The 13,426-nt window shown below is 40.1% G+C and overlaps 1 protein-coding gene across 1 annotated transcript; it reads left to right on the forward strand.

The window, feature by feature from the left end:
* Nucleotides 1-783: 783 nt before the first annotated feature.
* On the forward strand, nt 784-4,131 carry fbp1b (fructose-1,6-bisphosphatase 1b; the record flags this gene model as incomplete). Its single annotated transcript, XM_080047144.1, has 7 exons — nt 784-953; nt 2,047-2,209; nt 2,477-2,569; nt 2,907-3,047; nt 3,212-3,349; nt 3,502-3,621; nt 3,943-4,131. 7 exons carry the CDS (start codon nt 784-786, stop codon nt 4,129-4,131), a joined length of 1,014 nt encoding a protein of 337 aa, XP_079903270.1.
* Nucleotides 4,132-13,426: the final 9,295 nt, after the last annotated feature.

Here is a 13,426-nt window from a genome sequence, read left to right on the forward strand (position 1 = left end):
TGACCATGGAAATTTTACTTTGAAAGGCAAAACACAGTTTTTTGAGCTTAAATGTGCTTATATGTTATTCCTTGTGTCTCCCTTCTTTACAGGATGAGTCAAATGGATGGCTCTTCTTAAATATGTGGTCACATTTCCAATTTCTTCCACGGTTTTCTAGAAACAAGGGGTGGCACAACTTCCGAAATGCACAACTTAGGCCACTCTCCCCTACAAGCTTTGCACACATTTTTCATTAACTAATTTTTAGGGTTTAAGTTGGGGTCGGTATTAAAAGGTAGAATCTATCAGTGTTGGTGACTGTACTGTATATTCCAGCCTCAAGTACGTTAAATTAACAAAGTACATTTTAGGATTACTTGGCACTTGTAAAACTAAACAAACTAAAGTTGTGTAGTTCATAAGTAATAGAAATCCAGCAACTATTTGTTCATTTTTAAAGCTTTTTGGGAATAATTATGCACTTCAGCCCAAAGGAACACAATGAAATTGGGGTCAAACACAACAAAACACAAGATCCCCAATCTAAAATAGCAGGGATTGAATCAGGCGAAGGCCTTTGTTACTATCTTTGATCTTTGCCCCCTTTCCTAACCCACTGTCAAAGAAGTGAGTAAACCAATCAGTAACTGTGAGAAAGGACACGTTTGATTGGTCGGAAGAGATGCACACCCCTGTCCCTGCCCCCAAGCTGGGTTCTAGAGTCCACTTTTTTGACTTTGCAGCAATGCTTACCTATTTAACCCAAGTCATTTTGGTGCCAGTGCCACAGCTGACAGCAACATGACTGAGAAAGGAGCCTTCGATACCAACGTGCTGACCCTCACCAGGTTTGTGCTGGAGGAGGGCAGAAAGGCCCAGGGCACAGGGGAACTCACCAACCTGCTCAACTCCATATGCACCGCCGTCAAAGCCATCTCTACCGCTGTCAGGAAGGCTGGCATCGCTAACCTGTGAGTAGCATTATGTTTTGTTATTTTTTTTCTTCTCATTCCAAGGTGTCGGTAATATAAGGCCACTCTGAATGCATCCATCTGAATATTAAAGGAATAGTTCAAAATGTTTTATTTCTCAAGCACACAGAAGTGTTTATTGATGTTTTAAAGTTTATCTTTTGACCTGCTCCCCTTGACTACCAGTGTATGAGCCAAGCTAACCTGGAGTAGAAACCTTTGCCCATTTCTAAATCAAAAATACACGTACAGTTACAGGAACGGTTTATGTTGCCTTTTCTTGAGCTGGAGAGTGAGGCAAAAAGCTTGAAATTAAAAATGTTGAACTATTCCTTTTAAAGTGTGCATCTGAATATGAAAGTGAATACACGGGTTGTTCAATAACATTTGGACCTATAAATGAGATGCAGCAACAACAGTTTGTGTGCACCCTATTAAACATTTACTAACCAATTTCAAGTCACTGCTATCTGATGATTGCCATTTGCTTTTCTCATAACTTTTAGGTTAGCAAGTCTCAATTTCTATTTTGTTCCACTGCATTAGGTTTTCTATACTTTCTAAATAGGAATTGATACCTGGGTTTAGTGTTTAGTTTTACTTACCATGCAGTGTGACATTAGTCTGTTAGGACTTTTAACTGAGGCTCCGGCCAAAGGTAAACTCTGCACATGCACATGTTGTGTACAATCCACGGGGGCAAAGGTCAAGCAGATAGTGGGTTCTTCAGATCTTCTAACTGATGTACTATTCTAACACAAAAGAACAATGAATAGGGCACACAGTTTATAAGGGATTGATTGATTGGTTATGTTTTCAATAATTGCATCAGAATTAACAGTTAAGGGGGAAGGGCGCTCATGGTGTAGTGGTTAGAGCGCCCGCTCATAGAGGCTCAGTCCTCAGAAACAGCAGACCACGGGTTAGAATCCAGGCCGTGGTCGTTCTCTGCATGTCATTCCCCTCTCTGCCCCATTTCACCTCTGTCTCTCCACACTCTCTAATAAAAGCAAGAAAAAGCAAAAAAAAAAATTTAAGTTTAAAATAAATAAATAATCAAGCTTCATTCCACTTCTATTTTTCTCCCCTGTAGACATGGCATCGCTGGAAGCACCAACGTAACAGGGGACCAGGTGAAGAAGCTGGATGTCTTGTCCAATGACCTGTTCATCAACATGCTCAAGTCTTCTTTCTCCTCCTGCGTCCTGGTGTCAGAGGAGGATGAGAGGGCCCTCATTGTGGAGCCAGACAAGCAGGTACTTACATTGGGAAAAGCATATATGCCCTCTCTAAATATGCATCATTTTTGCCATGTTTTTCTGGAATTATTATTATTATTAATGTTGCTACCAAAGCATAGTTGTGAATGTTTATGCATACGTACTACCTCAATGTGATGTTTTTGCACTGAACAAGGACTGCACTTAATTTCGTTGTACTTGTTACAATGACAATAAAGATATTCTGATTATGATTCTTAATTATTGTGATATTGATACAATCATTTTGTTCTCAACCGACAGGGAAAATACATTGTGTGCTTTGACCCACTGGACGGTTCCTCCAACATCGACTGTCTCGTCTCCATCGGAACAATTTTTGCCATCTACAAAAAGGTCAGCAGCTATGGCACTGCAAGCAGATTCATATTAGTATAGGTCAATTGTTTTATATGGAATTCATTTATATGTTATATGGATTATTCTTGAATCTATATTTTTGTGTTCTTCCAAAAACCCTCTCCGGGGGTTTTGCAAATTACCATGTGTGAAAACAAATCAAGTCATTTTGAAGTGCAGTGGCCTTCTTATGCTTTTTTAAGTATTTCTGTTTTGTGCTACTTCATACTTCTGCTAAACTGCATTTCAGGGTGAAATATCGCACTTTTTTTATCTTACATCTAAAGTTACCAATGACCTGTTATGTGATATTTGTTCATGTTTTGTTCCTTAGACCACAGATGATGAGCCCAATGAGAAGGATTCTCTTCAGCCCGGTAGAAACATAGTGGCAGCGGGTTACGCTCTGTACGGCAGCGCCACCATGATAGTCCTCTCCACCGGCCAGGGAGTCAACGGCTTCCTGCTCGACCCTGTAAGACCAAGGCTCTACTATAGTATATGGCATAAAAAATTGTTACCCGATTATCGTATATTGTCGTCTTGTTACTTTGATTCCATTTGCACATTATTTCAGTTTGTTTATATGTTTATTAGTAAGTTCTGATACGTTTTTCACCGGTGCATTTTGTAATGTAGGCGATTGGTGAGTTCATCCTAGTGGATCGAGATATGAAGATAAAGAAGAAGGGGAAAATCTACAGCTTGAATGAGGGCTACGCAGGGCAGTTCTACCCAGATGTGACAGAATACCTGCAGAAGAAGAAATTCCCACAGGTAACGACAATGAGTGTGAACAGTGAACAGCTTTTGAACATTGTTACTTTGGCTTATTACAGTATGTTACCAGTATTAAATGTTGGAGTCACTGAATATAAAGGTGTGATACTGCTGGCACATACAATCAATTCTTTGTTGTGTGTTTCTAGGACGGTTCTGCTCCGTATGGCAGCAGATACGTGGGTTCAATGGTGGCTGATGTCCATCGTACTTTGGTGTACGGAGGGATCTTTTTATATCCTGCTAATGTCAAGAGTCCTAAGGGCAAGGTGAGTAGGTTTGAAAGTGTTTGAAAAATGTTTTAAGTATGGAATAATTTCAGATCATCAAATTATTTGTATTTCACTCACTCACTCACTCACTCACTCACTCACTCACTCACTCACTCACTCACTCACTCACTCACTCACTCACTCACTCACTCACTCACTCACTCACTCACTCACTCACTCACTCACTCAACAATCCTTGGACAGACAATAATGACAACAATAAAAATAATTAAATACTGGTACAAGAAGGAAAACTACGTAATGCCTATTTTAATAATATTTTTTCAACAAACTTATCTTCTGCTTCTTCCCTTTCAGCTGAGGCTGTTGTATGAGTGCAACCCCATGGCCTACATCATGGAGCAGGCCGGAGGAATGGCCACCACAGGAGCCATGAATATCCTGGACATCCAGCCAACCACCATCCACGAGAGATGTCCCGTAGTCCTGGGATCCCCCGATGATGTGAATGAATATCTGGCCATCTATAAGAAGCACCACAAATGAGGTATTTAACTTATTTAAGTTTTAAAGGAGTAGTGTGTAGAAAGTGCTATTGAATAAATAACAAAACATAATACGACTTCTCCTCATCACTTGTTATTGTGGAATGACTTGAGGCAGTGATGGTTTAGGCCATCTTTAGTCACTAGCTTATTGTCCTTGAAGGTCACCGTAGCTTCTGTAAATGATTCGAAAGCAGGGAGTTACCCAGGGAGTGTTGCAATCTGGAATCCCACCACTAGACAGTGCTAAAATACTCCGATATTATTACACACAGCACCTTTAAACTTGCAAAGGACTGTGTGAAATACTCAATACTCAATAAGAAAACTGTCTAGGGGGCTAACTAATTATATTGTTGTTTTTTATTCAGCAGGTCAAGACTGGGGCTGACCGACCTAAAGCAGGACTTATCAAGTCTCAATAAGAACATTCATTGTTTCTACTCATATCCTCAACTGCATTGGTGCAAGAACCAGGAAATCTCACTCTGTATACTCAACCTGCCTCACACTATGCAAAGTCCATCTTGTGAGGGATATTTGTAGAGACTTACCCTGTATTTATTAAATAAAGACAGAAAAAAAATGCTTATGTTCTTCAATGATTTGCAAACAAAGCCCTGTATGTATGCACAACTAACCTGCACTCACTTTATTCAATGTATTTTTAACTGTATCACTTCATTAACATAATAATAATACAGCCACACTAGCAGCTCTGTGATGCTAAACGTAGGTACACAGCTTTAAACTGACAGGCCTCAGTATGGAGCCTGAAATGTTACAGCTATGCCACTTCACTAATGAGCCATAGAGACTCACTGAGAAAACAACAAAAAGACCCCTACGGTATGCTAACACAAAAGCCTCATTCAATCAATCAAGTTTATTTAGTAAAGCCTGTAGAACAAGGGCGCCTTCAGAGCCAGCATGTGTGTATCTTTCCCCAATATTGTAACGGCAGTTCTCCAGAAATGAAGCAAAAGAAAACTAGATTGAAAGGCCGATACGAAGCTTAATGAGGTTTTAATAACGTTACAGCGCAGCAATAACACCGTTGATGTCACTTGGAAACTTGGCATCGGAGTGCCAAAGCTCCTCTCGAGAGCATAATGGAATTTGTATTGCCTTTTTTACTTATGTCTTGGCAAACTGAGGCCTTTTGAATATTGTATGCAAAGTCAAATTATGTGAATTGATAGCAGATGTTTCAATCAGACACAGAAGACTTTTCAGTAGAGCTTCTTTGTCTATATATAGTTAATTCAAAGTAATGCACGTAGCTTAAGCGTGCTGGATGGAATCCATATTGTCTGGTATTCACTAAAAAAACTGAACCACTTCCTTTGTTTTATGTGTGTTTGCTAGTGACAGCATTGGAGGGCCTCAGTGCCCACGAGACACACAAACACTCACACATTACAGGCCCACTTGTTTATTTTCGATTTTGTTCAGACTGTGTATGATTATGGGTTCCTGAGTCAATATTTAGATTTAGCAGGAAAAGCAAAAAAAACCCAGCCCGTCTTCCCTTGCTACTGTGTGTGGTGTTTGTGTGTTTATACATACGTGTGTCTGTGTGTGTGTACGTATGTGTGTGTTTGGGTGCTTGTGTGTGTGTATGCGTGGGTGTGTGTGTGCTTAATGTATAAAGATGAGATTACAAATCTCGCTTTGAAAACAATCGCTATTATTCTTAATGTAGGCCTACAAATATTGAAACACAAGTATTCAAAAATAAGTGGAAGACTTTCAGCATGATTTTTTTTTATTTAGCCCGTCTGTATTTTCAAGAAAGGCATTTCCTCTTAAACCCTAAAGGAGTTTCTTATTTCATCTGGCTGCATCACTGTCTGACTATTAATTTTTTTACTCAAACAAAAAAACCAAACAATGCCAAAATACAATTAGGAAACAGATGGTTGGAACAGCAGTCGTTGTTGGTAACGTACCAGAGTATTTCAGCCAAATCATTTTATCATGGGTTTGTTCTGCCAACGGATTTATTGTTCACATAAATGATTAATAGAAAAGGATATCTCAGATCTTTGTCTTTTTTTGCTGCTTAATTTTTGTTTACACAGCAGTGTTTTGGTCCTTTTCTTTCTGGCTAAACCCCGGACAGGTCAGTACCTGCTGTTATTGTTGTAGCCCCTTCACTGTTTGACTGATGTCTGCCCATGTCCAGACAAGCTCTGTTTACTTTACACTCTGATGAGGAGTGTTATAGTGCTGTGTCTCTGTGGTGTGTCTGCTCAGATGACAGCGTACTCAATCAACCCTCCCTCTCTGTGTCTCTGTCTTTCTGTCTCTCTCTCTCTTCCTCCATCTCTCTATCTGTCTCTCTCCCTCTCTCTCTCTCCTTCTCTCTCTCTCTGCAGCCCACACGAGTTCTGTTGGTGGCTGCTGGGTTGTAAGGAACATCACACATAGACACTAGATTATCTAAGTTAAATGAATGCAGAAAATAAAGAAATAAAACAAATACTCTAATAATATAGAAAAAATAATTCATTATCAACCATGTTCTTTTTAGTCACATGCTAGTAACGTGGCTCTGCCGGTAATTTTGCTGCGGACTGTAATATCTCACCAATTTAGCACCTAAAAGTAAACATTAGTAAAAAATCATGATTTAATTTAATGTTTTCTTCATATAGTACAGGACAACAGAAGACTGGAATGAGTTAAAGGTAATTGACGAAATCCAAGAATTGCTCCGAATATGTAGCGCAGTGGAAATAGCTGATTGTGTGCCATGCAGTGTTCAGCAGTAGCTTATGAGAAAGATATGAAAACTCCATCACCATCCATAAATCTATATTCAGCCAGGCCCCAAACCCTTCTACTGTAAACAGGGATTATGTCTCCCAGGTTGTGTAAAAGGTTTTTATATAACTCCAGTCATCAGAGAACACATTATTGGACCTAGCATCTCATCTCTTGTTTAACTAATCAGCGTGGCTTTTGTCCGAACACTGACAATACGCAGACTCAGGGAGCCCTGTGTTTAAATAAAACATAAACTCTGTATCCCAGGACCACCCTGAATGGAGCTAACGGCTAATCCAAATACTCTACTCTAGGTTGGTCCAGAAAGGAGCCATATTTGTACCTGATACCTCATGCACGCACCACCCCCTCTATGAAATACTCTTATTTGAGAGGCAACGGATGAAAACACCTAAGTTTCCTTGGTTCCCAACACAAGATTAATTTAAAATTTCCACATCCAGCCTACTCAAATTCAATCTAATATCTAGTGACAAACTTACAAACGAGATGAACATGCCCCTTGACTAAAGCACATAAATTGAAAGCATCACTGCAGTATGAAAGTGGAATGTAATTTCATCCAAAGTTATGATACTAGGCAACACAATAATGTGCTTGCCCTGTAACTTATCTCAATTCTAGCAAGTTGTATTACATTTTTCCTCTGCCTATTCATATGAGGCAGATGTCTGAATGCTTTGTGTCTCTATGTGTCGGCAAAAAAAGGACCAAATATTGTAATTAGTATTTGCAGCTCCTCTGTAAGACTCCTGAATCCTGCAAAGAAGTTGAATTTTTCTTCTTTCCTTCATGGTGGTTCAAATACAGTATTAACAAATGGTGTTTTTATAATATTTGTCTATGGAAGTGGGAGTAAGTCCACTCGGATCATGATTTACTTTATGGTGTCACGGAGGGGGACAGTCGTGGGACCAGACCACCGATAGTGCTGTGCTGTGCTGTGCTCAGGGGGTGGTGTGTTTGGATTCAAAGTATGCGTGTGGTTACTGTCACTGAAGACAGTCTCATCGCACACACACACACACACACACACACACACACACACACACACACACACACACACACACACACACACACACACACACACACACACACACACACACACACACACACACACACACACACACACACACATCAGAGGTCTGACCACCAGACTCTTCATGAAATCTGTTTTATTCTTTCGCTCGTAGGGTATGTGTTTATTAAAGTTTGTTTAACTCACCACCGACTACAGTGGGAGAGGTCCTCTGTTAGTAAAGGCACATCACATGCGATAGATCCATTTAGATTACAAGAATGGGATCGGATTTTGGGAAAGAGACCAAACAGACACGGATGTGATCGGCCTACATGATGTCTAATGCAGGCCAAGATTGCAATTTCCAATGTCTAATCTTGATGTATTGTATGTCCCTGTGAAGCACTTTGAATGGCCTTGTGTCTGAATTGTGCTATAGAAATAAACTTGCCTTGCCTTATAAATGGAAGGAATCTTAACCACCAATCGGCCTCTCCATCCACATGAACAAAAATGGTCACAGATAATCTAGGAACAATGCCCCCATGGGATACAAACATCATATTAAATTCTGCTCAAACATTGTAATTACTTATAGGGTCACATCTCACTGTCTGTCTCTTGAAACGGCAGCTAAATACAATATGCCCTTAAGAACTGGGCTCAATATGTGCCCCCACATCGGCACAATGCCAAACAGACAGAGTTACAGAATGTGCCACGGGAAATGAAAAACGGACAATCTTGTTCCGTGCTCGTCCAAGACTGTACTGTGTGTGTATGTGCATGCACAGTATAGCCCAATAATCCCTCATAATCCTTCAAACTCTTACTATCTCAAATTTCCTTATTTCTATGGTATGTTGCATCACTTAGAGGGAGTAGAACTTTTAGGAAATATAGTTAGAGTTGCATGAGAAGATTGATGCTCTTGTGTTTTTCCATTGAATATAAGGCTACAGAAAGCAGGCAGTTAGCTTAGCCTAGCTCTAAGGTTTGACACAGAAGACGAACTGTGACATTTACACTTTGGTTTCTGCGCATATTAAAGTTGCTCTGAGGTACTTTCAGTTTGTGCTCATTCTTGCGACCCCTTTGGACAAAAGCGGTAGTGTTTTTACTACGCCAGCTGTAGTTCCTGGGTGAGCGTACCCATGACAAAGCTAATAAGAAACACTATATAAAAATAGCATTCTTTGCACTGATGCGGACGTTTGCAGTTACATGTCATTCATGATCATCAGAGGAAAAAAATGTGACCGTTTCAGAAATATTAAAAAATTACTCATAGCACCTTTAAACAAATCAGATACGTCGTTAATTGGTGAACTTGACTTGAAGTACAGGAGTTTCTTTTTAACCTTTCTAATGTGGTAGTCATTTTCCTTCTAAGTTTCTATAGTTAAAGTACCTCATCTAGTGAACAATGTCTTCTCTGTGTTCGGGCCTGATGAGCTGTTTCCTTCATAGGGGGAAATGTGATCGGGGCTTGGAGAGGAGAGTTTCATACAATAAGCTAAAACCCCTGTCTTTCCCTTTTTTCCATAGCTATGCAAGTTCTTTTTTGGGCTACAGATACCCTCAGTGACTTTATAATCGTCTGTGTGCTCAAGAGAAAAGGTCTCTGTTATCTTATCATTACCCGACCCCTGTAGCAAGAGTATGTCTGCTGCTGCAATTCTAAAGCAATCCTGGACGTTTTTCATTGTTCCTTTTATAACACCGATTTTTTACTGCAGGACTCATTAATCTTACAATGGCACCCACTGTCAATTAGCCTCCTCTTTTGTGATGGCCAAACCAGTGTCTACCTCGCTGTCTGGAGCTGCTTGACTCTCTCTCTCTGTTCCAATCTATTCTACAGCCCCCATCTGCTTTCCTGCAATATCCTTAACTCAAACAATAACCGCCAGATCATTCTTTGTTTCGTAACAATATCCAGCTTCAATACACTGCCACGGTGTTAATCTGCTCCACGAAACCAGACAATGGAATCGGAAAAGAAGTCTTGGTGACGGGATACAACAAAACAATTGTCCATATCCTATACATCCTCACAGCGTAGGCTACCCTGTTTCCGATCTTGAAAATGACAATGTTTCTTAGTACTTTTTGGCTATTAACAGACAGAATGACCTTTGCTTGAACTGTTGGCTCGATGTGTTCTCTTCTATATGAGATCAAAGTCAAATCCTTTTCCTGCCATGGCGCATGGCTTCCCCCAGAGGGATGCACTAGAACATGTGGTAACATCCTGAAACATCAATTCATGTGATAAAAGGATGGCCCATGCTGGAGACAGCTTTGAGGGAGACAATAAAACTGGGGAGCTAAATGCTATATTGTACTGTTGTATTGCTAATTAGCATGGTTTAACATGTGTTCTGTTTACCATGTTCAATATGTTAGATTATAGGATGCTGACATTTGACGAGAAGAAACAACACAAAGTCGGCCTACAACTAATTCTTAAGGGAATGTATGCATTTGTTCAGCCATGTGTTCATAAAGTAATGGGTAAAATGCAAATTATGACCTGCTGATTGCGTGCTAGATTAAAGATAAATGGATCACCATAGTTATTGCAATTCATTCTGAAGGGGTCATGCATTTCTGGACAAAATGGCAATCAATAGAATAGATGGGAAAGAGAGGAAACCAAAGTCCTTGTCAGGGAAATACAATTGTCTGCATTGGAGTAGTGAAATATATGAAGTGCTATAGATGAAAATTTAGAGGGTTAGAAAAGGTCTGTAGGATTTTTCCGTAGAGTACCAACAATATACTGTATGTACCAAATTTCATGACTGTCAATACAGTAGTTGTTGGTACATTTCACTAAGAAGCGTTAAAGTGGCACTAGAGCAAATGTCACAGAATCACCAAAATCATTGAGAATCATCCACTGGGCATCATGAAAGTGCTTGAAATCGTTTGGATCCAGGTTATTAGATCCCACATATGTTATCTCACGAATGTAAAACCAGAAAACACAATGTCTCTACTGCTGTGTTGGGTATTACTTGATTAAAGATGACCCTCACACTGCATTCTCAGACCATGACTGTGCACAGGCCAGCAAAAAACGTTGAAATCATTTTCTTGTTTTTTTCTTTCACTTAAGGCAGATGAATTCCTCTCTTTCATGTGAAAAGAATGAAGAAAGCATATCGGCTTTATCTAGGACAGGCGTCTGAGAAGTTTCCGTGAGCTGCAGAAAAAAATGGAAAAATGCAGGCAAGGAAAACATTTGGCAGCTTTTTAATATTGAGTACTCTTCCCTCCCTCCCTCCCCTCTCTCTATCTGCCTCTCTCTTTCTCTCTTTCCCTCCCTCCCCTCTCTCTATCTGCCTCTCTCTTTCTCTCTATCTCTCCCTCTCTTTCTCTCTCGCTGTCTCTGTCTCTCTCTATCTCTATGCCTCTCTGTCTCTCTCTCCTCTCTCTCTGCCTCTCTCTCTCTCCCTGTCTCTATGCCTCTCTGTTTCTCTCTCTGCCCCTCTCTCTGTCTCTCTCTCAGTCTCTCTCTCCATCTCTATCTCTCCCTCTCTCTTTCTCTCTCTGTCTCTCCTCTCTCTATCTCACTCTCTCTCTGCCTCTCTCTCTCTCCGTGCCTCTATCTCTCCCTCCCTCTCTCCCCCTCTGTCTCTCTCTCTCTCTGGGCTTGGACGCAGTTGAATACAGAGTTCAGTGGATTGTTCTGGCACGGCGGCTTGTGTGTAATGACTTCTGACAGCAGCGGAGACAAACTTAAGAGCCCGTCTGTCTCTGCATGAGTATTTTGCAAAATCTACTCTCGGGAACCAACCGCATTCCAATTCTGGAAACGCTATTATATGCAAGTCGCCATGAACAACCGCATGTACAGGATGCATATTTCCGGAGGTATACTCATTTTGAAATATGTCGAGTACAAGACTGCAAAGTAAACTGGCCTCTTTATTTTTTCCCAGCTTAACGCAGTCTTAAAGAAGTTTGGGTAACACTTTACAATAAGGGTACATTAATTAACTGTTATAGTTAATGCTATCAATGGTTAGTTAATGCTTCGTTAACTAATGCTTAGTTAAGGATAAACTAAGCATTACACTTAGTTAATGTTAAGTTTATGTTTATCAACCATTTACTAAGCATGTATTAACAGTTATGTAATGCTTAGTAAATGCTTATTAAGCCTTACTTAGGCATTTACTAACTGTTAATGCCTAACTAACATAATGTACCCTTATTGTAAAGTGTTACTGAAGTTTAGTATGAAAGTTAAAGAATGAAAGCAGTACAGTAGAGTCATTATAGAGGTACAGTTTGGGGGGAGAGAGCAGCTGTCCGCTCCATCATAAAGAGGCCGCGCTGGCTCAAACTCAATCTGGCCGTTGTTCTTAACTGGCCGCCGTCCAGCTCTGATGGGATTTCTGGTTCTGCTGTGCATTATATGAACTCCTTCTTAAAAAGTGAAATCAGGGTGTGTTCTTTTTAGTTTGTTCCAAGTTGTTTTAAAAGAAAAGTTTTGTCCGGGGCCTTACTGGGTTGGAGCATGAGGCTCATAACTGCTCGGTTGTTGTTGGGTCATTTAATTTTATTCTGATGCCATATAAAAACCAAAACCAAAACTTTATGTTTCATACTAAAACTTTCTGATGTTCCACTTTATGACAAATGTTTGACGGAAGAAATGGTATTTAGCTTTTCTATGTAGGCTATGCAAGTACAACAAATTAACAATAAAGAACCTTGAACCTATGGGTAAAAATAAGAAGTACCCAGTCAAGCTTTTCACAGAAGTTGAAAACATGTTAAATAGTCTCGTCGTCAGCAGTGACACAGCAGCATCCTTATATCTATCTGTTTAAACCTGCAGTGTGTAGAATTGTGTGTTTTATTTCCTAGCAGACTTTGTAGAAAATAATTATAATATCCATAAGTACGTTTAATTTAGTGCATAATAGCTGAACATTTTTTTTTTATTATTATTTTTTCCCTTAGAAAGGGTCTCAAATGTCTCCATATTTCATAAATACCTAGGACCAAAGCATTGGCGCCGCCATGTTGGAAGCGTCATGGTTGGAATGTCATCAGGTGCATTGTTTAGAATTTAGAATTGTTCTTGTCCTTGCAGGCCACTGTAGCTTCTGTTATTATTCGAAAGGGGTGGGGTTACCCAGGGAGCGTTGCATTCTAGAACTTTCTAGAATTTTCTAGAACTTTCTAGAATTTTCCAGAACTTTCTTGATGATGTCATATTACACACTGCACCTTTAAGTGCATGCTGTATTTGGGCCTTTTGGGGTCTGGGGGTTGATGTCAGGTTCCTTGTAGTTAACGGTGACCCTTGAGCAGTTCACCATTTGGGCTTTTCTCAACCCCACTTTGATGTTGTTTTTAACAGTCATCCTGTTGCTCTGGTATGCCAGCTGGGTGACGCGGAGAAGGGTGGTGGGGGTGGGGTGTATGTGTTGTTTGGTTAAGGCACTCTCCTGCTCTTGTC

Source organism: Ammodytes marinus (assembly GCF_949987685.1).
Source record: "Ammodytes marinus genome assembly, chromosome: 18".
Classification (NCBI taxonomy): domain Eukaryota; kingdom Metazoa; phylum Chordata; class Actinopteri; order Uranoscopiformes; family Ammodytidae; genus Ammodytes; species Ammodytes marinus.